This window comes from Dama dama, chromosome 9, assembly GCF_033118175.1.
Source record: "Dama dama isolate Ldn47 chromosome 9, ASM3311817v1, whole genome shotgun sequence".
In the NCBI taxonomy this organism is placed as follows: Eukaryota; Metazoa; Chordata; class Mammalia; order Artiodactyla; family Cervidae; genus Dama; species Dama dama.
This window is the reverse complement of record NC_083689.1, coordinates 53,177,836-53,196,837: the sequence shown is the minus strand read 5'-3', so window position 1 is coordinate 53,196,837 and position 19,002 is coordinate 53,177,836. Positions and strand designations below refer to the sequence as shown.

The 19,002-nt window shown below is 49.3% G+C and overlaps 2 protein-coding genes across 4 annotated transcripts; one reads left to right on the top strand and one right to left on the bottom strand.

Moving 5' to 3' along the window:
• Positions 1 to 526: 526 nt before the first annotated feature.
• On the bottom strand, positions 527 to 6,915 carry SMIM33 (small integral membrane protein 33). Its single transcript, XM_061151452.1, has 2 exons — positions 5,404 to 6,915; positions 527 to 4,013 (listed from the first exon to the last, which is right to left on the bottom strand). The coding sequence occupies exons 1-2, from the start codon at positions 5,410 to 5,412 to the stop codon at positions 3,624 to 3,626; spliced, it is 399 nt and encodes a 132-aa protein (XP_061007435.1). The 5' UTR covers positions 5,413 to 6,915; the 3' UTR covers positions 527 to 3,623.
• Positions 6,916 to 7,043: 128 nt separating this feature from the next.
• ECSCR (endothelial cell surface expressed chemotaxis and apoptosis regulator) lies at positions 7,044 to 15,065 on the top strand. 3 transcript variants are annotated; one of them, XM_061151447.1, is made up of 10 exons: positions 7,044 to 7,197; positions 10,774 to 10,824; positions 10,985 to 11,038; positions 11,475 to 11,600; positions 12,023 to 12,070; positions 12,712 to 12,825; positions 13,224 to 13,322; positions 13,539 to 13,575; positions 14,471 to 14,567; positions 14,726 to 15,065. In XM_061151447.1, the coding sequence occupies exons 1-10, from the start codon at positions 7,137 to 7,139 to the stop codon at positions 14,732 to 14,734; spliced, it is 696 nt and encodes a 231-aa protein (XP_061007430.1). In that variant the 5' UTR covers positions 7,044 to 7,136; the 3' UTR covers positions 14,735 to 15,065. The 3 variants fall into 3 exon arrangements, with proteins under 3 accessions (XP_061007430.1, XP_061007429.1, XP_061007431.1); XM_061151446.1 differs by having other exon boundaries at positions 11,472 to 11,600; XM_061151448.1 differs by lacking the exon at positions 12,023 to 12,070 and having other exon boundaries at positions 11,472 to 11,600.
• The last annotated feature ends 3,937 nt before the right edge of the window (positions 15,066 to 19,002 follow it).

The window sequence follows — 19,002 nt, the reverse complement described above, 5'->3', positions numbered from 1 at the left end:
GTTAAGAATCCATCTGCCAATGTCGGGGATGTGAGTTCGATCCCTGGTGTGGAAAATTCCACATGCCTCAGAGCAGCTAAGCCTGTACTCCACAACCACTGAGCCCGTGCTCCAGAGCCTATGAGCCGCAACTATTGAGCACATGTGCCACAACTATTGAGGGCCATGCCTAGAGCCTGTGCTCTGCAACAAGAGAAGCCACCGCAATGAGAAGCCCATGCACTGCAGCTAAGAATAGCCCCTGTTCACTGCAACCAGACAAAGTAATAAATAAATGAAAAAAATCCTTAAAAAATAAATGTAAACTTATTATAAGGTAATATTTACTTATTATAAATAAGGTAAACTTAAGGGATCTTCCAGGTGTCCTCCATTGGATGCTCAGACCTACCCTCCACCTCTCCTCTGTCCTAGGATGGCATCAACAGGCACCCTTGCCCTCTGACTTCTGGTCACATTCAGATGATGGGAAGCGACAGTGAGAGAAGGGAGAGGAGGGGGGTGAGGCTGGGATATTTATTCCCCCACGTCCCTCCCAGGAGTTTCAAGGTCACTGTGGGCTCTCTTCATCTCTAGACCTATAGTACCCTTTCAGTAACCATGTCTATCTACAGGTTTCATTAACTTCCTCCTCCCCATCCCTCTTCAGGCCTGACCATGGTACTGGCATCTCACTGATGCTTACCTGGAATGCTCCCTTTCACTTGTAGTTTCCTTATACCTGCCCTTTCTAAATAGTCCCCTTTAATTTTTATTAAAAATTTTTAAATTACAAATTTAAAAAAAAATGTTTTGGCTGCATCACATGGCATGTGGGATTTTAGTTCACTGACCCAGGATTGAACCTGAGCCCCCATGCAGTGTAAGAACAGAGTCTTAACCACTGAACTAACAGGGAAGTCCTTAAGTAGTCCCCTCTTTAAACACTCCAGGTTATTTATTTGAGTATGCCACCTTTTTCTGGCCAGACTCTGATACAGGCAGTTGCCCTTTATTATCAACAATGTCCGAATCTGCTTGCACACAGTTCCTCACACGCCTCCTCATACTAGTTCAGGGCAGTGGGGTAGTGGCCATCATTACAATGTAGGCTGAGGGCATAGAGCTGGGAAGCAACCCACTTCACCTGCCCGTTCAATGCCCTGTCTCCAGTGGGTGGCTTGGGGGACAGAGAGGAGCCTGAGCCAGCACAGAGATGCCATAAGGAGTAAACACAGCTGTGTCCTGGGCAAAGGGACTACTCAAAGAAGCAGGGGCCACTGAATAAATGTCCCCAGATGAGACTCCCCTGAACAAGGGGGAGGAGAGTTTGTGTGAGGTGATGGGATATACTCTGGAGACCTTGGACAACACAGCTGGCTACTCACCTGCCACACTTCATGCCATCATTGTTAGAACTGATCCACTGCGGCAATCACTGTGGGGGCAAAGTTGCCCCCATCTGGGAGACCAGACAGCCTATTTCTGCCAGTTCCATCCATTCCACCCAAGACTTATTCCCTCTCTCCCATCTTTGTTTTTATCACAAATGCTCGATATGAATTTCTGAGTATAGCATTACTATGGAGAAAAACTCTACACAGACACACATTTGTCAGAAGCAACCCACTGCCCCCAAGGATGACAGAGCCAAGGGAGTGAAGGGGAAACAGTCCCCTCCCCTCCCCCACTGTACCAGCCATTCTGCCCCTGAGGATCCCCCAACATCACATCAGTCACTCCAACACCTAAAAATCAGCCCAACAAGATCTTTACCTACCCATCCAGCCCCCAACATGGTTCTCAGACTGTGAAGTCTGCCAGTCCCAGGTTCAAGTCCTGACTCTACCACTTAGTACCTGGGTTGTGCTGGAGTCTTGATATCCCCAAATGTAAATGGAGATAACAGTGGCTCCTCCTCCTCCTCAGGCTATATGAGGAGTAAACATTATAATATCTGTAGGTCCACAGATGAGCCTGGAGCCCAGCACATAATGGGCCCACAAGAAGGAGCAACTATTACCATTATAGCTGCCTCTTACCAATTCCAGCGGAGGCCAGTCCTCTGCACACATTAGCCTCTATTCCTCTTCATCTGTTATTTCTCAGTCCTTGATTGTGCTGGGGTATCTCCGAGGGCAGTCCCCAAGGTTGACTTGTTGCACTCAGGTGTTCCCCAGAGTAAAGCACCCAGAAGTCCCTCCACAAATGTCTGTCTGCATGTTCTTGACTGCACAAGTCAGGTGAAGTTCAAGGGTGTCCAAGGAGCCACGGAGAGGCTCAGCTCTACCTTCCCTGCCTCCTGCATCTTCCCAACCTCCATGTCCCTCCCTCTGTAGGAACCTCCACTCCTTCCTTTCCCCAGACAACCTCCACAGGGCTCCTTTTCATTGCCAGCTGGAAGGTTCTGGATCTGGGAAATGTCCTGCGGTAAATTCTAGACTGGTTCCAACAGGCCAATGCACACAGAAAGTGGGAGGTAATGAAAGACCCCCAATATCCCCTACTCCATCCTTGGAAAGTAAGATAGAGTCTTGCCCCAAGATGGTGGAGGTGATTCAAAAACAATTTGGGAATCTATAAGTGGGCTTCCTAGGTGGCATCAGCAGTAAAGAATCTGCCTGCCAATGCAGGAGACGTAATAGGTGCAGGTTCGATCCCTGGGTCAGGAAGATATCCTAGAGGAGGGCTTGGCAACCCACTCTAGTATTCTTGCCTGGACAATCCCAGGGACAGAGGAGCCTGGAGGGCTATAGTCCATCCGGTTGCAAAGAGTTGAACATGACTGAAGCGACTTAGCACGCACACATGCAAGTAGTGCTTAGGGCTTTTAGGGCCCTTGGAAGTTGGCAAGGCCGGGGACCTGACAGCCAAAGGGATGTCGCTCAGTTAGTGAAGGGCAGTAGGCCTGCCTTCCTTTCCTGAGTCCCAGAGAAGGCAGACCCCTAGGTTCTTTGACTTGGCTCTCTCTGGTTGACCTCACAGGACAGGGCCTCCACCAGGAACCTCTGACATCCTTACACAAGGGTGGAGTGGATGGTGGAATCTTCCAAGCTGAACTCACTTTGACACCAAAAGGGGAGATAAGGAGTAGAGGAGGGAGTAGGAACTCAGAGGAGGAGGTTCAGGGGTCTGGTGCTTCCTGAAGAGGAGAGGGTATGTTTGTTAGGGTGGCTTTGGGCACTGGGAACACTCCCAGCAGCGTGTTTCTGAGCAGGGCTCTCAAGTTTCTTCTATTATTTTGGTCGTCACAGGGCTTCTTCTACAAATACTCTGTTGAGAGGGCAGCTCCAGTGAGTCCAGGTGTGCCCTTCTGAAGCTCCGAGGTCCAGGCCTCGGTTTGCTTTTGCCCTACTTCTCTGTCCGGGCTTCCCAGGTGGCTCAGTGTGTAAAGAACCCACCTGCAATCCAGGAGACACAGGCAGACTCGAGTTCATTCCCCAGGTTGGGAAGATCCCCTGGTGGAGGGCACGGCAACCCACTCCAGTATTCTTGCCTGGAGAATCCTATGGACAAACGAGCCTAGTGGGTGATAATCCATAGGGTTGCAAAGAGTCAGACACGACTGAAGCAACTTAGCATGCACTACTCTGTCCAGTTTCTTGTTCTGATACAGCTGAGGCCAACTTTCCAAAGTCTCTCTTCTACAGAAACGTGACTTCATCGATGCTGAACCTGGACCCATCTGGCACAGGGCAGGAGTCAGGGCCGGGAGGTTCCTGCTGGGCGTCTTCGTGACTGTCCTGATGGCCCAGCATGCGCCAGCGGATGAGGTAGATGCCGCCCTCCGGCTTTGGGGATGGTGGCTCTGTGGCGAGAGTGGCATGGCCTTTGTGCAGCTTTGGCCCAAAGTGGACGGCCACCACGATACAGACTGCCAGCAAGACAAAGACAGCAACGATGATGGTGAGCAGGGGCAGCCCGACCCCTGGACGTGGTTCCCAGGCCCCGCCCAACAACTCTGGAAGCTGCTTCTGGGGCTCCTGCCCTGCTGAGCCATTGACAGTTGGAGAAAGCCACGGATGGTGGTCAGCCTGGGAGGGAAGCGGTAGAGGGAGAGGGTGACATGGGCATGTACACACAGAGAAAGACCAAGATAGAGACAGACAGACACCTAAAGGGAACTGAGAGAGAGACAAACAGACAGAGACAGAGAGACAGTAAAGACATGGAGAAATAGAAAGAGATGGCAGAGACATAAAAACATAGAGATAAACACATAGTAATAGACAGAATGAAAGAAAGAGACAAGGGGGATACAGAGAAAATGAGAAAGATACAAGCAGAGAGAGAGAGAGAGAGAGAGAGAAGTGAAGATAAATACAGAGAGACAGAAACAGAGGGGACAAAACAGATCAGGACACAAAGTCATTCAGAAAGGGACAAAGAGAGGGGCTTTATTACAGCCTAGCATATAAAGTTTATCCTTCCTTCCCCCACCAAGTCCTCTCCCACTGATCTCTCTTCCCAGGTCTCCGGCAAAATTCCTAAATAACGTCTAACGTCTTGGGTCAGGAGTCCTAGCACATTTTGGACTGCTCTCCCATGTCTTGGCCAGGGGTCAGTGAGCAACTGTTCCTTACAGTCCAAAAGGGAGTCATTGTGTCCAGCTTCTTAGGTTCCCACTGCTCCCCACCCACATGGTAGGAAGAGGGCTGGTACTCCAGGGGAGGGAGAGAGGAAGAGGAGGCATGAACCCCAGAGGCTTGGGGGAGGTAAGAGCTATACTTCACCCCACAATATCCACTTCTGTATCAGGTTGTAGGGGGCACTGTAGAGTAGAGAATGCTCACCGGGGATTCCTGGTTCTGTCCAAGATGGACTAAGGAGACCCCCTGCCATCCTCTATCTCTTTCAAGGTCCCAGCATTCTTCTGCCTAAAGCAGGGGGTCATGATCCCTACCTCTATCTCTACCCTGCTAAGTATTGGGTGGTGATGGGGTTTACTATCAAGGTAGCAAATCTCCAAATCATAGGCCCCAGAGCTGGCAAGGTTATCAGGCTCAAGAAGCTCTCCCCCTGGTCTTCCCTTCCCCAGCTGGACCATGAGGAGCAGCCCTTGCGGTGGAGACCCTCCCTTAACTCTAAGCCTCAGCCTGGGCATCCCCATGGGTAGGCAAATGGGGTCCAGGGAGGGCTGGCCAGGACAAACCCACTCCCTTTAGTTCCTGAGTCACAGTGTCCACCCCACCCATCCCCAGCACCTGTCCTTTGGCATCTTTAAAGCTTAATACCTACTTCCCCTCCCCTGCTTGAAAGTTTTGCGCTCTCTAGGGCCCAAGCCACAGAGCTCCCAGGGTAGGGGGTGGGGAAGCAGTTCCGGATGTACAAGGGGAAAGGGAAGCATAGGCTGGTGCAAGACTTGGGGCCCTTGATTGGGGGAGTCTCACCAGCCTCGCAGAAGGGGGTGAGCTGAGAATCTACCTGATGCATTGTCCGGCTGTGCAAGGCTCTCTTGGGACTGGCGGCCAGCCGGGCAAAGGAGAGCCTGTTGCCTCAGCTGGGTCCCTACCCGGAGCTGCCACGTCTATGGGGCTTACAGGGTACACACCCTCTACGCACACACCCTCACCGCTCTCTCCCGCGCTTTCACTTCCTTGAACATCTGGACTACCCTGGGCCCAGCCCTCAACTCTAACAGTGCTTTGATCTTACTCCTTTCACGTCCCCTGCCACCTTCAGGAGCTTGAATCTGCCTGCTCATCCCTCCTCCACCGGATCCCAAACACTTGCCCTAACCCCGCCCCCGCCCCCCACCTTGCTGGCTTTACATCTCAACTGATTCCCTAAAGTCATTATCCTTTGATTTTTTTTTTTTAAAGCAATTTCTCAAGCACACTGAAAAGTGCAGACTATAATATACTAAGTCTCTCTGGTCCAGCCACCAGTTCTGTTCATCTCAATAGTCTGTCACATTTATTTCAAAGAATTTTAAGAACTAAAACATTACAAATAGAAGCTTCACTCCCTACCTTTCCCCTCCTTCTCACCCTAGGGATAATCATCTTGTTGAATTTGATATTTATCGTTCCCATGCAAGGCATTCTCCTCTCTTTGTGCTTTTTCTTCATTGGTTTTTACAAGTATGAATTCTGTTATGTCTGTTTGTATTTGTCTATAACTTCGTTTGTGAATGTGTGTGCCTTAATGCTTCTGAGTTACAAAAAGTGCCCACTAATCTCGCCTCTCTCTGGAAACAGTTTATAAAGGATAACTTTTGGTTCCCAATGAACTCCATAGGACCAGCCATCCCTCACTGTTCCTCACTCATGTTCCTCACTGTGGAGGAGGAACATAAATGGCTACCACCCTTTATTCTAGTCTGGAGACCAGGAGACCCCCTAGGAACTCCTCTCACCCTGTGATCTGATCCCAGAAGGTAAGCCTCCTGATTCCTTGTTTCTCAGCCCAGCTGCTACACATGCTGACGTTTAGGGACCCCACTCAGCCTCCAAGCTCACTTAAGCTGCTGGTCACTGGGTTTTTTACTTGACCTGCAGAGTGAGTGTGACGGGCTGGCTGTATGCTAAGGACGGGGTGCTGCTGGAGAACAGAGAACAACTGACCCCAACCTGAGGGGAGGGCTGAGGGAGGGATGCTTAGAATGTGGTCCTTCAGTTTTTCTCTGCAGAATAACAAGAATATTGTAATGCCTCCCTGAAAGATGTGAGGAGTCCCAGCTGGATCTGGAGCCCTGAGGAGGGAGTGGCGTGTAGAAGATTCAGGGTCTACAGAGGGTGGGCTGCCAGTGGGCCGAGCGTTAGGGCTCAGTGAGACAGAGTGATACTCCAAGAAAGCCTCTGGGTGGTGTGTGGAGGGACAGATGGGCCCCTGCAGAGGGGAAGAAAGGGGGTGTGGGGCCAGGTCGCCATCACTGGCTTTTGTGCCCAGGTCCTGGCGGAGACCACGTGGCCCTAGCCAAGGCCATGAGGAGCCTGGGCGCAGGCGCTGCTGTTTCAGCCTTACATCCTCAGCTGGGCTGCCTGACTGAGCAGGGCCCCTGGAGCCAGTCCCAATCTGTTTCCTTCTATTCTTTGACAGGAAGCTCCTGGAGAGCCGGCCCCCACCCCCACCCCGCCCTCGCAGTCCCTCTCTCTTCTCCACTATGGACAGAGCTTCCACTCAGAGGCTGCTTGCCTGTCGCAGACCCAGCTGACATGGGGAGCATCGGAGAAACACAGCTGCGCTGGGCCATCCTGGGCTTCCTCCTGCTCCAAGGTAAGAGGCACCCACCACTGTCCTTCAGCAGTTCCTCTCCAGTGGCCGGCAGTTCTGGGTGCCTGTCCCTCCTTTGGGACACACACAGCACGCAGGCTCTCCATCCAGGGCTTCACTTTCCCAGAGGGAAATTCCAGCACCTTGTTATGAAGGGGATCACTTGGCTGGGGAGCTGGTCATTCCCAGGCAGCAGTAAAATAGAGATATTCTTAGACGCTTTTGGTGGGAAACTTTCCAGGGAGAACTGGGCCCCCCAGAGAGGCTGGCCCCCTGAAATGTGGGAAGTGACTGTCTTGGTATGAGGTTCAAGCTGGAAAGCTCCCTCCAGGCTGTCCTAGCACAAAATGGTCTGTACCTTGGGCTTCACAGGTGATCTTTTTTCTTCTTTCATATGAGAAATAACAACCTTGGATCTCCAATTATTGACTTTACAGTCAAATCACAGCAATGAGGACTCAGGTTAGCTACAAAGAACTATTTGCCCAAGAAGCTGTACACATTTCATCTAGGGGGCCAGATGAAATCATCCCCAAAAGAAATGACTTGGGAACAACATATCTCAGGGCTCTGGTAGCTTATGACTTGTGAGGTAGCTCATAAGGGGTCTTCTAATTAGGGAGCAGTTGCTGGGAATCATGAAAAATCCAGGAGATTCTGACTCACAGGGCAGAAACTTCCCTTTGGTCATGCCTTCCCCACCCCCACTCCACCTTCCACAAGCCCTCCGCTGAGGATTTAGGAGCTTGTGCTCAAAGCAGCAGAAGGAAGTTCCAGAGTATTTGGACAGGGAGGGGAGGGAGGATGGTTTTTTCTTGGTGGTGGGTGAGAGGGCCTGAGTATTCCAACTGTCTGTCTCCTGGAGAGGTCAGACATGTCTCTGAAAGCCCAAAGACTGAGTGCAAAACTCCGATCATCCTAATCCTATTCTCCCCCACCCCACCGACCCCCTCCCAGGTGGACAAAGTCACTCACTTGACCTGAGGCTTAGGGACTAGGTGGTTATAGAAACTGCAGAAATGGCACAGGAGGAAATTAAAAAGTGAAACTCATGAGGGGACATTTTCACAAACCTAGGCTTCTCCCAGCTTCCCTACCTGCCATCCTGCCCCAGGCAGCCACCAGGGCTGGGAATGTCCTTAGTTTTTCTACCTGAACCATGAGCACCTTTGAGTATCCTGACCGCTCCTCCCAGGATCTCAGAGCGCTCGCTGTTGTCTTCTTTGTTGGATTGGAGAATCTTTCGAGGATATTCAGGCTCACAGAGAGACTTGACTATGGAGACACAGATTCAGGGCAGACTTGAAACTTAGAGGATTTAAGAGAAGGGGCAAAAGTTAAACTGTCCAGAATTTTTTGAGCATGAGCTGTTAGGCACTGAGTTAAGTGCTTTGTGTGCATTTTCTTATCCTCTCAACCACTTGTGGGCTACTAAAATCACTTGCATTTTAAAGAAGAGAAAACTGAGGCCCAGGTCAGACAGTAAGTGACAGAATCAGAGCTTGAACCCAAGACTGTCAATCTACAAAATCCATGATTTTAGCTACTTAACTGTGCTGCTGAGGAACATAGTATGATGGTGGTGAAGAGGGGAGGGAGAGAGGCTAGAAGGGGATGAAGCAGGTAGGGATAAGAGAGAGGACACAAGAAAATAAGAAATCCCTGTGGTCAGTGTTCTTCCAGTTCTGCATGCCCAGTGGTCTGAGGCACCTCGGCCTGTAGGAACACAAGCTCCCCAAGTCCCTTCTCTCCTCACTGAGGAATCCACTGTTGACACAGTGTTCCGGTCGGGGGGAGGGGAGACAGGAGACAAAGAGAGAGCAGGTCACTACCTGTTGGAGCTTGTGACTTTGAGACTCCTTCTAACTAGTTTTGATTCTAGAAAAGAGCAAGAAGGCAGTGAACTGTGCCTTCCAACTAAAAACCAAAGTTATAACCTTCTAGAACTAAGATGGTACCTTAGATATGCTTTATCAATAACTGATAGATTGATCTATCTGATAGATGCCTATCGATAACTGATAGACATGCCTCAGATTGAAAGTGTTCGCCCAGGGTCATCTCCAGCTGGGAAGAGTTCTCTCTAGGCTGGGGCACCTAGAAGCTTTAGCACCCCGCTTGACACCCCCACCCAAGGAGGGAATGGGTCTATTAGAGATGGTGACCTGGAAAAACACTGCCCAGGCTTTGGGCAAGCTTGGGCTTGGAAACAATTAATTCCTCTCCATCTGAGTGATAGCCTTACAGAGAAATGCAGTGGTTAAAGAAAATAAACAGACCAGCAGGCTGCCCCAGGCTGGGCGGGCCCCTGGCCCTTAGCCGCCTCTGTTCACCCGGGCCCCGGGGCTTCCAGGCCCCGGGTGCTTCCCTGTTGATGAGGGGCCGAGGGAGCAGGAGGCCAGGCCAGTGGCTGCAGTCCCTGCCCAGCCAGTGGAGGACGGGAACCCAGCTGGGCGGCTCCACTTCCCCATGATGTTTTCCTTTCACATTGTTCATACGTTTCAGGAATGATTTCATTGTGGAAAATGAGCAAACACAACCTGACCTCTCAGGTCCCACACACAAAGGGGACACATGTATGGGCACACCAGCACACACGACCTCTGCGTGGAGGCCCACAGGCATACACATGTACGTACACAAAAGGGAACGAGGGCTTGTGACCGGAGCCTCCTGATAATTGCCTCCTCCCTGGGTTTGGCTAACAGTGACCATTTCCAAAGTAGTCTCTACCTGTTAGAGTACACTGGTTGCTCGTTCAAGAATTTCCCTGCCTCCAGTATGTACCTCAGAACTTGCTTCCTGTGTAGGCCCCCACCTCCAGCCGGAGGGACAGACAGACAGCCCAGACACCAAGCCCAGCCCCGAACTCCATCTTATTCACCACATCTTTTCATCCCCTTCCCTTGGGGCAAGGCCAGGAGGAAAGCATTCACAGAAAAGGAATGGCTCTGCAGCACTGTTGTGAGAGCTACAGTGAGAGACTGGAGCTCTGGGTCTTTGTCTAGACGTGGTCTGTCACTGGCCCTCTGTCCTCGGACGTATTGCTCATTTGAAACAACCTTCCCCTGTCCTCGTGTCAGGTTTGTATGTAACCCATGTGGGGTTGAAGAGACCGGAAAGGACTTTGGGACACTGAACCGTGAAGTGGTGGTGACAGGGCGACTGAGTCACAGAGGAAGCCAGCGCCACGAGCTGGAGTCACATCCTCTTGCCCTCTGCCAGGGTGTCTGCCTTCTAGCACAGGGGCCTGGAAGCCAAAAGGGCTGGGTTCTTCTCCACGGTGCGCACTGGGCAGAAAGCTCGCCAAGCTAATCTATGTATTCTCCTTTCTCTTGCCGGCCGCAGCTTCCAGCTCACAGGACCTACCCCATCATTCAGGTCTGGGTGCTTAGGAAGGAAGAGCTCCAGGCCTGTTTTGCAGGAATCTCTCACGTGCCTTGCGAGTGGAGAGAGACGGATGATTGGGTGGTGGGTGGGGTAGGGAGAAAAGTCTAGAAAACACCAGCTTAGTGAAGAAGAGAGGGAGACAGAGCAGTCAGAGGCAGTGGACCCTCAGTCTCAGATGATCTGTTTCAGGAGCCTTCAGCAGTCAAAGTTCAACCACACAGCCAACTTCCCCTGAAACAAGTGAGTGTGGCTGCTGAATGGCCAAGCCCTGCCCCTTGCCCAGCCCTCTCCCCAGCCCTTTAGACCTGCTTGGAGCCCAAGGGTTCTTGGGTGGGCTAGGGAGTGTGGTGGCATCACCAAACCTGCCCAGCCTCCAACTGCTCTCCGCCTGTATTTGCAGGTTCTTCCACAGAGGCCAACAGCTTAAGCCCTCTGTCCGACACCTGGACCACAGGTACCCCACTGCTCAGGTTATAGATGCCATCCAGAGAGGGTCCAACAATGAGGCAGACACAGAGTCTGCTCTAAAGGACAATACAGAGAAGTAGGGGACCAGACAAGTAAATAGGACCTCACATTGACCGTTAGGAGGTGGGGAAGGGCCATGATGGGCATGAGCCAAAGGTGCTATGGGAACCCAGGCAACATCAGCCACTTCAGATGTAGGGCCAGACATCCCAGACTGAGTGATCTCCGAAGCTGAGGCCCAAAAGGGAATCAGTCAGATGAAGGCTGTGGGGTGGAGGGCGGTAGGGCATACCGCAGGCAGAGGGCACTGCAAAGGCAAAGGCCCAGAGGACCTGAAGGCAGGTTTGGGACTAAAGAGCCTCCCTGGTCACATGCTGGCTGAAGCTCTAAGGAGGCCACACACGCTTCCTAACCTGCAGCAGCATCAGAGATGCCCTCACAGATCTCCACAGAAGCCGTGACTCTGAGTTCAAGCACCGTGGCTGGTCACTTGCCGTCCTCTTCGGGACTGACTTGGTCCCAGTCACAGAAACACACGTCAGGACTCAGTGAGTACCCGGGGCCAGGGGTGGAAAAACACTGGGTCATCTCTGACTGGGTTCCTTCTTCCTCGTTCAGGAGGCCCAGGGTCCTGCCCCAGAGTGAGGGTTCACACCAGGATCCACACCAGTGGAACCCTGCTTTGGGAGACAGCTAGAGCGGCCTGGGGATGAGGGTGGAGAGAATGGAGCTAGGAATGGGTCACAGTGAAGGTAAAAGGAGCCTGGACTCAGAATTGATAAAGGCATAGATGGGATAATTGGGGGGGTGGGGGGGTGGGGTAAGAAAATGCAAAATGATGGAAAGGAAGGCATAAAAGGTTGGGAAATGGCTACATGCTTCTCAGGGCAGGTTGGGCTTCACCCGGCAGTATGGGAGGAAACCAGGAGTGGGTGGGTACCTTCCATCTGGGCCCTGTTTTATGGTACAGGCACTGATGTTCCAAGCAGTGGCAGGAGCAGCAACAGCATGAGCGTAGGTATGTCCTGTCTGTGCTCACAGAACAGAGCGCCCTGACCCTTTCTCTTGTCCCAGCCCTCTGCTCTTCAACTTTTTTTATACTTCCCACCTTATTTGGTGGGGCGGGGGGTGAAGATAAGGAACTGAAATCGTGGAATTGCAATCAGGCCTGCAGTAAATGTGTTGAAGCTGGGCAGAGATGGGCAACCGTACTGCATTGTAAGAGCATCAGAAACTTGTGTCCATTAACTGGCAGCCTGACTTGTTAGGTCAGTGCCTGGGGACAAACATCCAGTGCCCTTCCTTCCTCCCAGTTCAACATTTGGCAAAACACAGATGGCTCCCCATGTTTTGTTTTAGGAGTCCAGTCTGGCTCCCTATCTCTGCAGCCCTCCCCTGGGCCCCATGGGCGTGGTGGGAAAAGCATAATGAGGGGAAGCATCCTGAACTTTCTGAAGTCCTAGGAACTAGGAACATGAGCAACCAGCAGTGCTCTTCCCGTGATCCCATGTCTCCCAGTTCTGAAGGGTGGGAGGGTGTCTTTTGTGGGAGTTCTCTCCTCAGTCCTCTGCCTGGGGGAAGTGGGAGGGGGCTGGCTTTCTCATGTAGGCTGAGTCACTCCCTCCACTGATACCCCCATCCCTCCCTACTCCTTTCTAGACACCTCTAGCAATGTTACTTCCACATCACCCAACATGAGTTTTAGGATGACAGCAGACTCCACTGTCCCACCCAGCCCTACATCAGAGACGGTGCTCACTGTGGCTGCATTTGGTGAGAGGGAGAAGGTGGGGAGTGGTGGGGGGAGGCTCATGCCTGAACTGACTTGAACTCTGGGTCTGGGAACACAAGTTCAAATCTAGCCCATTTATTTCAGGAGGGTTGGCTGATGAGGAAGATGCTGGTGGGGAAGGAGCCTCCACTGGCCCTCCACTCAGCTCTTTTGGACTCTGCTAGACTCCGTGCTCTTAAGAGAGGATGGGGTGGGCTGTGGAGATCACTTTGGCCAGGTATACAGGCTGAGAGCGCATTCATTTGGGAGTGAAGGGGAATTCACTTTGCTCCCAGAATCTGTATAAACAGTACTCGGCTGGGAAGGGAATTTGGACTCCTGTTGGCCTCTTTTGTCCCTTCCTCTGTCTTTCCTTCACCCCATTCTTTTCCCTGTTCAGGTGTCATCAGCTTCATTGCCATCCTAGTGGTTGTGGTGATTGTCCTGGTCAGTGTGGTCAGTCTAAGGTTTAAGTGTCAGAAGAACAAGGAGTCTGAAGGTACATGCCCTGACTCTCAGGGCCCCCTTTGCCTCTCTTGATGAGGGACCCACAGCCAGACTCTAGGCCTGACACCCAGCTCAGAATTGAGGGAAGGAATAGCACACAGGGGAAATGGGAAATGGGGGGAGGTCCACTTAGGTGGGCTTTGAAGGGCCATTTGGGCTTCTGAGTTACAGCCTGTGGCCTCCAACCTGTGCCTTTGGGTTTTTACAGATCCTCAGAAACCTGGGAGTTCAGGGCTCTCCGAAAGGTAAGACTGTTAGAAGTACAAGGAAAGAATCATCTACTGACCTCTTACTCCTCCACTCCAAGAGGGAACCAATGCTTCCTGCCTTTTAAACACACACACACACACACACACACACACACACACACACAGAATCCTGACAGCCTCACTGAGGCCAGGGCTGGGGGTGGACAGGATAGGGGTGGAACTGAAAGGAAACAGTCAGATGAGAGGAGATGGACTTTACCCCCAAGGAATCCTCTACCCACAAGGCTAAGTCTTTATTAACCTCTTCATGAAAAGCGAAGGAACTCAGATTCTAATATACTCCTTAAACAGAGGGTATGTATTTAAGGAACCCCTTTCTGAACACCTTGTATGTGCCAAGCACTATAATATCTCAAATCCTCAGAGTTCTTCAAGGCAGATATTTCTGCATTTTAATATTAAAAAAAATTAAGACTTAGGAGAAGTTGTGGCACTAGAGGTGAAGAACCTGCCTACCAATCAATGCAGGAGACATGAGAGACGTGGGTTTGATCCCTGAGTCGGGAAGATCCCCTGGAGGAGAAAATGGCAACCCACTCCAGCATTTTTGCCTGGAGAATCCCATGGACAGAGGAGCCTAGTGGGCTACACTCCACAGGGTCGCAAAGAGTCAGATACGACTAAAGCAACTTAGCACGCAGGAGAGGTTTTAACTTGGTCCAGGTCACACAAGTAGTAGGTAATAAAACTCAGATTTAAACACAAGTCTTTTGGGCTTCAAAGCACATACTCGTTTGATGACAATCTACCACCAAAATAAAGGCTTCTCAAAACAAAGGTCTAAGTTTCAACACCCTGCCTCAACAATTCCTTGACCCCCAATGCCCTACGGCTCCTTCCTTCTAAAACCCATGTTCCCTTCCTTTCCCAGCGGTTCCACAGCCAATGGAGAGAAAGAGAGCATCACTCTTATCTCGATGAAGAACATCAACATGAATAACAGCAAAGGATGCCCCTCAGCAGAGAAGGTGCATTTTTTTCCTGGTTCCTTCCTTCTCCTTCCTCCTCCTTTCAGGTGCTATTTCCTTAACCAGAAAGGAGATACTCTCGAAGGCCCAGACTCTTCTTTCTCTACCCCACCATGGCTAATAACTTCACCCATCCTCATTATATATTTATTTTGCAGGTTCTTTAAAAGCAACCTTGGGTCCCAATGGATCTGATGATGATGCAACTGCCCTGTGACTGTAAGGAAGAAGGTGATGGCATCAGTAGAGGCAATGAACCAGATATAAATTATTGTTTCCCATTTACTCCCAGATTGAAAGGACACTAGCATCCCTCCAGATCTGAGAGGGAGCTGCCAGTATGAAAGACTCTTTCCCATGTGGACAGTCAGCCTAGAAACACAGCCTGCTCCTCCCTGCCATTTCAAAGTCAGAGGAAGGAGGAGTCTACAGAGCCAGAGCAAGGAAAATGACAAAGTGAACTGATCCTTTTTCCTTGGCATTAAAGTTATATTCTGACCTGCAGTCTAATTTCTTTTAAGGTCTATGCTCCCATGAGTATTTCTTAGAGTGTTTTAGCAGTCCTGGGGCCTCCTTTAGGAGGTAAGGCACGTGTACAAGTTTCTACCCCTGTGGAGAGCTCTCTGAGAAGCTTGGGAGGTGGAGAGAACGTTTTATCAGATCTGCCTTGTTTTACTTGATTTATTAAGTAGTGATGAGGACTAACCACTCCAACAGAAGGGAGAGAAAGGAGCTATAGACAGTGACCAACTGTCACCAGTTGGTCTGCAGAGTGAGAACACGAGAGGTACAATGCATTTTGATTCAGACACTCCAGTGACAAGAGCTGAATGATAAAAAGGCAAATGTCCTCTGCCTGCCCCAGGTAGACGTGATTTACTTTCATCCTACTGGTGGGAATAGCACTGGGAAGGATAGATCTATGACTTCATCAACCTAAATCTACCCCCTGTGCCCCACAGAGCTATGATTTCTGTGTCTGAGAAACAGAATGAAGGTTCACAAATACTGTAAAGTCGTTTAAAGAGAATGAGAAAAAGAATCATCTCTATTCTTAATAATCTCTACCATGACACTGGTTTGGAAGTGAATCTTGGTTGGGGAGAGTCAATGGAAGAGTCACCTGGGTATGTCTCCATGGAGCGCCATAAGCATCTGGTTGATGGCAGTTTAGGACACAAGAAAATACAAATAAGCCATTCTGAAGCAACCATATGCTATTTTCTTCTGGATTTAGACTCTGTGAAGTAACAGGAGAAAGAAAACTTAGAACAGAAAGTTTCACTCTGCTTGTCTCAATGAAACTATTAAAGTGGTCTGAAGAAACCTACTGGATTCTAAAATCTTCTAGGGCAGGGCCTGTAACCTACTCATGTCTATAGCTTCTATGTGGTACACCATGCCCAGTACATCAGAGGTCATGAAAACTGGCTTGTGAGTGCAGAGAATCTAGTCAAAAGGCTGGGCTCTGCCACCGACTTGCAGCTTGATTTGGGTGAAACCATCCCCATCTCTGAAACTATTTTCTTACTTTTAAAGTGAAGTGGGTAGACTACTTGGCCTTCCTTATCTTTTTTGGTTCTTATATTCTACATTTGGTATACTCAAGCTGTAACAGAAAATAAACACAATATTTTGAGCAGAGATCATTCTGGGTGGGAGCCAGAGACAAGTATTGGGTGACTCTGGGACTTAGATTTTCCTATGTGTTAGTGTGCATCAGTGTGGAAGAATGATCCCGGCCTAGCCCTGTCTATCTCACAGGCTACTTGGTAGGTAAAATGGAATAGTAAATGTGGAGACACTTGGAACTGCAGCAGATAATGTGGAGTACCACTACTTAGGTCCCACTTCAGGATCAAGACCTTTGATCTTAAACTGCTGGGAGTGTTGGCTACTGAGGGCTCATAGCTAACTTATGACCAGTCGATGGGGGTGGAGGTAAGGGTGAAGACTTGCACTCCTTATATCAATTTCTCCCTCTGCTTAATCCTGCTTCCCTTATAACTCAACTTAATGTTAGGAACACTCACCAATAAACCTTCAGCATGCAAATCTCAGAGACTCTATTTCCTGGAGAATCTAACATGTGACAGCAATTCTATGGCATTTAAAAAATAATTGATATATTTTATTTAAGCCACAATGCAAAAAACACATGACTTCCTAGCCAGTTCCAGTACAAAAATCCATTCACTGGGATAGAACTCTCCAGGTGACCTAACAATGTCTAGAAGTACTGGATTCTTTTTTATTTTTTTTTAGTACTGGATTCTTTTTGAATTATTATTGTTACTCTGACTGCTGGGGGGACTTAGTTCAGTTTCTTATCATGCTGGACTAATTAGGTTAAGGACGTGGTTTCATTCTAGGTAACTCAGTTGACATCTTCATTATAAGGCCACAAACTTCCCCTTGATTCTGGACAATATTATGCAAATATGAGCTGTTAGTCCTAAGGAATTTATATGTGGGAGAGATGGGGTGAACTGGTATCAACAAGAGACTGAAAGCCTTTACCCTGAAATTGACATTGAAATACCACATTAGCCAAGTTGACTTTCCTGTTGTCAAATAAATACCCTTTGGGAAGAGGTTAAGGATGAATTCACTTCATGCTGAATTCTGCTCTCTAGCAAGCTGTATTAGAGAGGTTTCTGCTGGAGAATCCTACTACTTATGTAAATACAGAACCCTACCTCTGACAGGAAATCCAAGTATAGCCTTTCCGTGCAGCTTCTCTGAGCCCATATTTCTTCCTTGATGTCTAGACAACAGGATGGTGGTCGTTTACTGGACAGCTTCCTCCCTATTCTAACATAGGACTCCAGGACTCCAAAGCAGGAACAGGTGGCAGGGGTGGGCTGGTTGTTGTGTGTCCTTCCCTTGCTTCTCGCTGCATCCAATGGGAGGTCAACTGACAAGTCATCTCAGGAGCACAGGCTCCATCAAACAGAGGGATGATTTATTCAGTATCTTTCTTCCAGGACTGGATGGGGCAGCACCTCAATCATATAGGGCACACAGCAAACCTCAGTATCACCCACAAAAATTCACTACAGTTCAACAAATTTTTCTAAAAGTAGAGAAACTGATAGAAAATCTGAGGCTGATTCTAGGTGAAGTGGTTTAGCAGATGAAGAGTTACTGCAGGCCTCCCAGCCTAGGTCTTGAACACAATTTCCCAAAGCCAGGCTAGTACTACTCAATTCTATTGAATTTGCTAGGAAACATTGTGGCTCTGCTCAGCAGTTTCCCCCTTGATTTGTCGATGTCCTTTCTCATCTCTTTGAACTTCTTTCTGCACCTACCTCCCTTTCTTTGAGAACTGCCAAGTTCTTGTCCCTTATTTCCTTCCCAGGTGCTCTCACTCTTCCTGCTGATTACTTTTGCCAGCACCTCCATCCTGAGCCCTTTAAGCCCACAGTTTCCTCTTTTACCAAACAGAGATTGAATTTGACAGTGGGAATTATTTTTGTTGTGTGGTTGGCGTGCTTAAGCAAAAACTGGCACAGAAGTGTTCTAAATGTTGAGGATTTGGAGTTCTAAGTTAGTCCTGGTGATATAGTCACAGAAAAATTCACCCAGAAGTGTTAATTGAGGTGTAAATGAGTTGAAGGATATATTTGCATGGTAATATCTGAGAAAGTTGCAATGCTAAATCATTTTTTACTGATCTAGAAGTCACTGAGCCATCTAGAAGTGGAGGAAGTGAGGTTTCAGAGGATAATGGGAAAGGTCACTGAAGTACCAGACATTTCCAAGAGGCCTCAGCTTCCCAAATCTTGCCCAGCATTCTTGAACCTGGACCCTATTCCTAGTTCAGTTCAATTCAGCTCAGTCGCTCAGTTGTGTCCCACTCTTTGTGACCCCATTGACTGCAGCACACCAGGTCTCCCTATCCATCACCAACTCCCAGAGCTTACTCAAACTCATGTCCATCAAGTCTGTGATGCCATCCAACCATCTCATCTTCTGTCTTCCCCTTCTCCTTATGCCTTCAATCTTTCCCAGCATCTAGGTCTTTTCCAATGAGTCAGTTCTTCACATCAGGTGGCCAAAGTATTGGAGCTTCAGCTTCAGCATCAGCCTTTCCAGTGAATATTCAGGACTGATTTCCTTTAGGATTGACTGGTTGGATCTCCTTGCAGTCCAAGGGACTCTCAAGAGCCTTCTCCAACACCACAGTTAAAAAGCATCAATTCAGCGCTCAGCTTTCTTTATAGTCCAACTCTCACATCCATACATGACTACTGGAAAAACCATAGCTTTGACTAGATGAACCTTTGCTGGCAAAGTAATGTCTCTGCTTTTTAATATGCTGTCTAGGTTGGTCATAGCTTTTCTTCCAAGGAGCAAGTATCTTTTAATTTCATGGCTGCAGTCACCATCTGGAGTGATTTTGGAGCCTCCAAAAATAAAGTCTCTCACCGTT

What these genes read in the sequence shown, in the direction of transcription:
- ECSCR (XM_061151446.1), top strand. Translation starts at nt 7,137, where the DNA reads ATGGGGAGCATCGGAGAAACACAGCTGCGCTGGGCCATCCTGGGCTTC. An exon ending in GAAGAACAAGGAGTCTGAAG is followed by an intron (nt 13,323 to 13,538) that starts GTACATGCCCTG and finishes GGGTTTTTACAG; the next exon opens with ATCCTCAGAAACCTGGGAGT. An exon ending in AGTTCAGGGCTCTCCGAAAG is followed by an intron (nt 13,576 to 14,470) that starts GTAAGACTGTTA and finishes TTCCTTTCCCAG; the next exon opens with CGGTTCCACAGCCAATGGAG.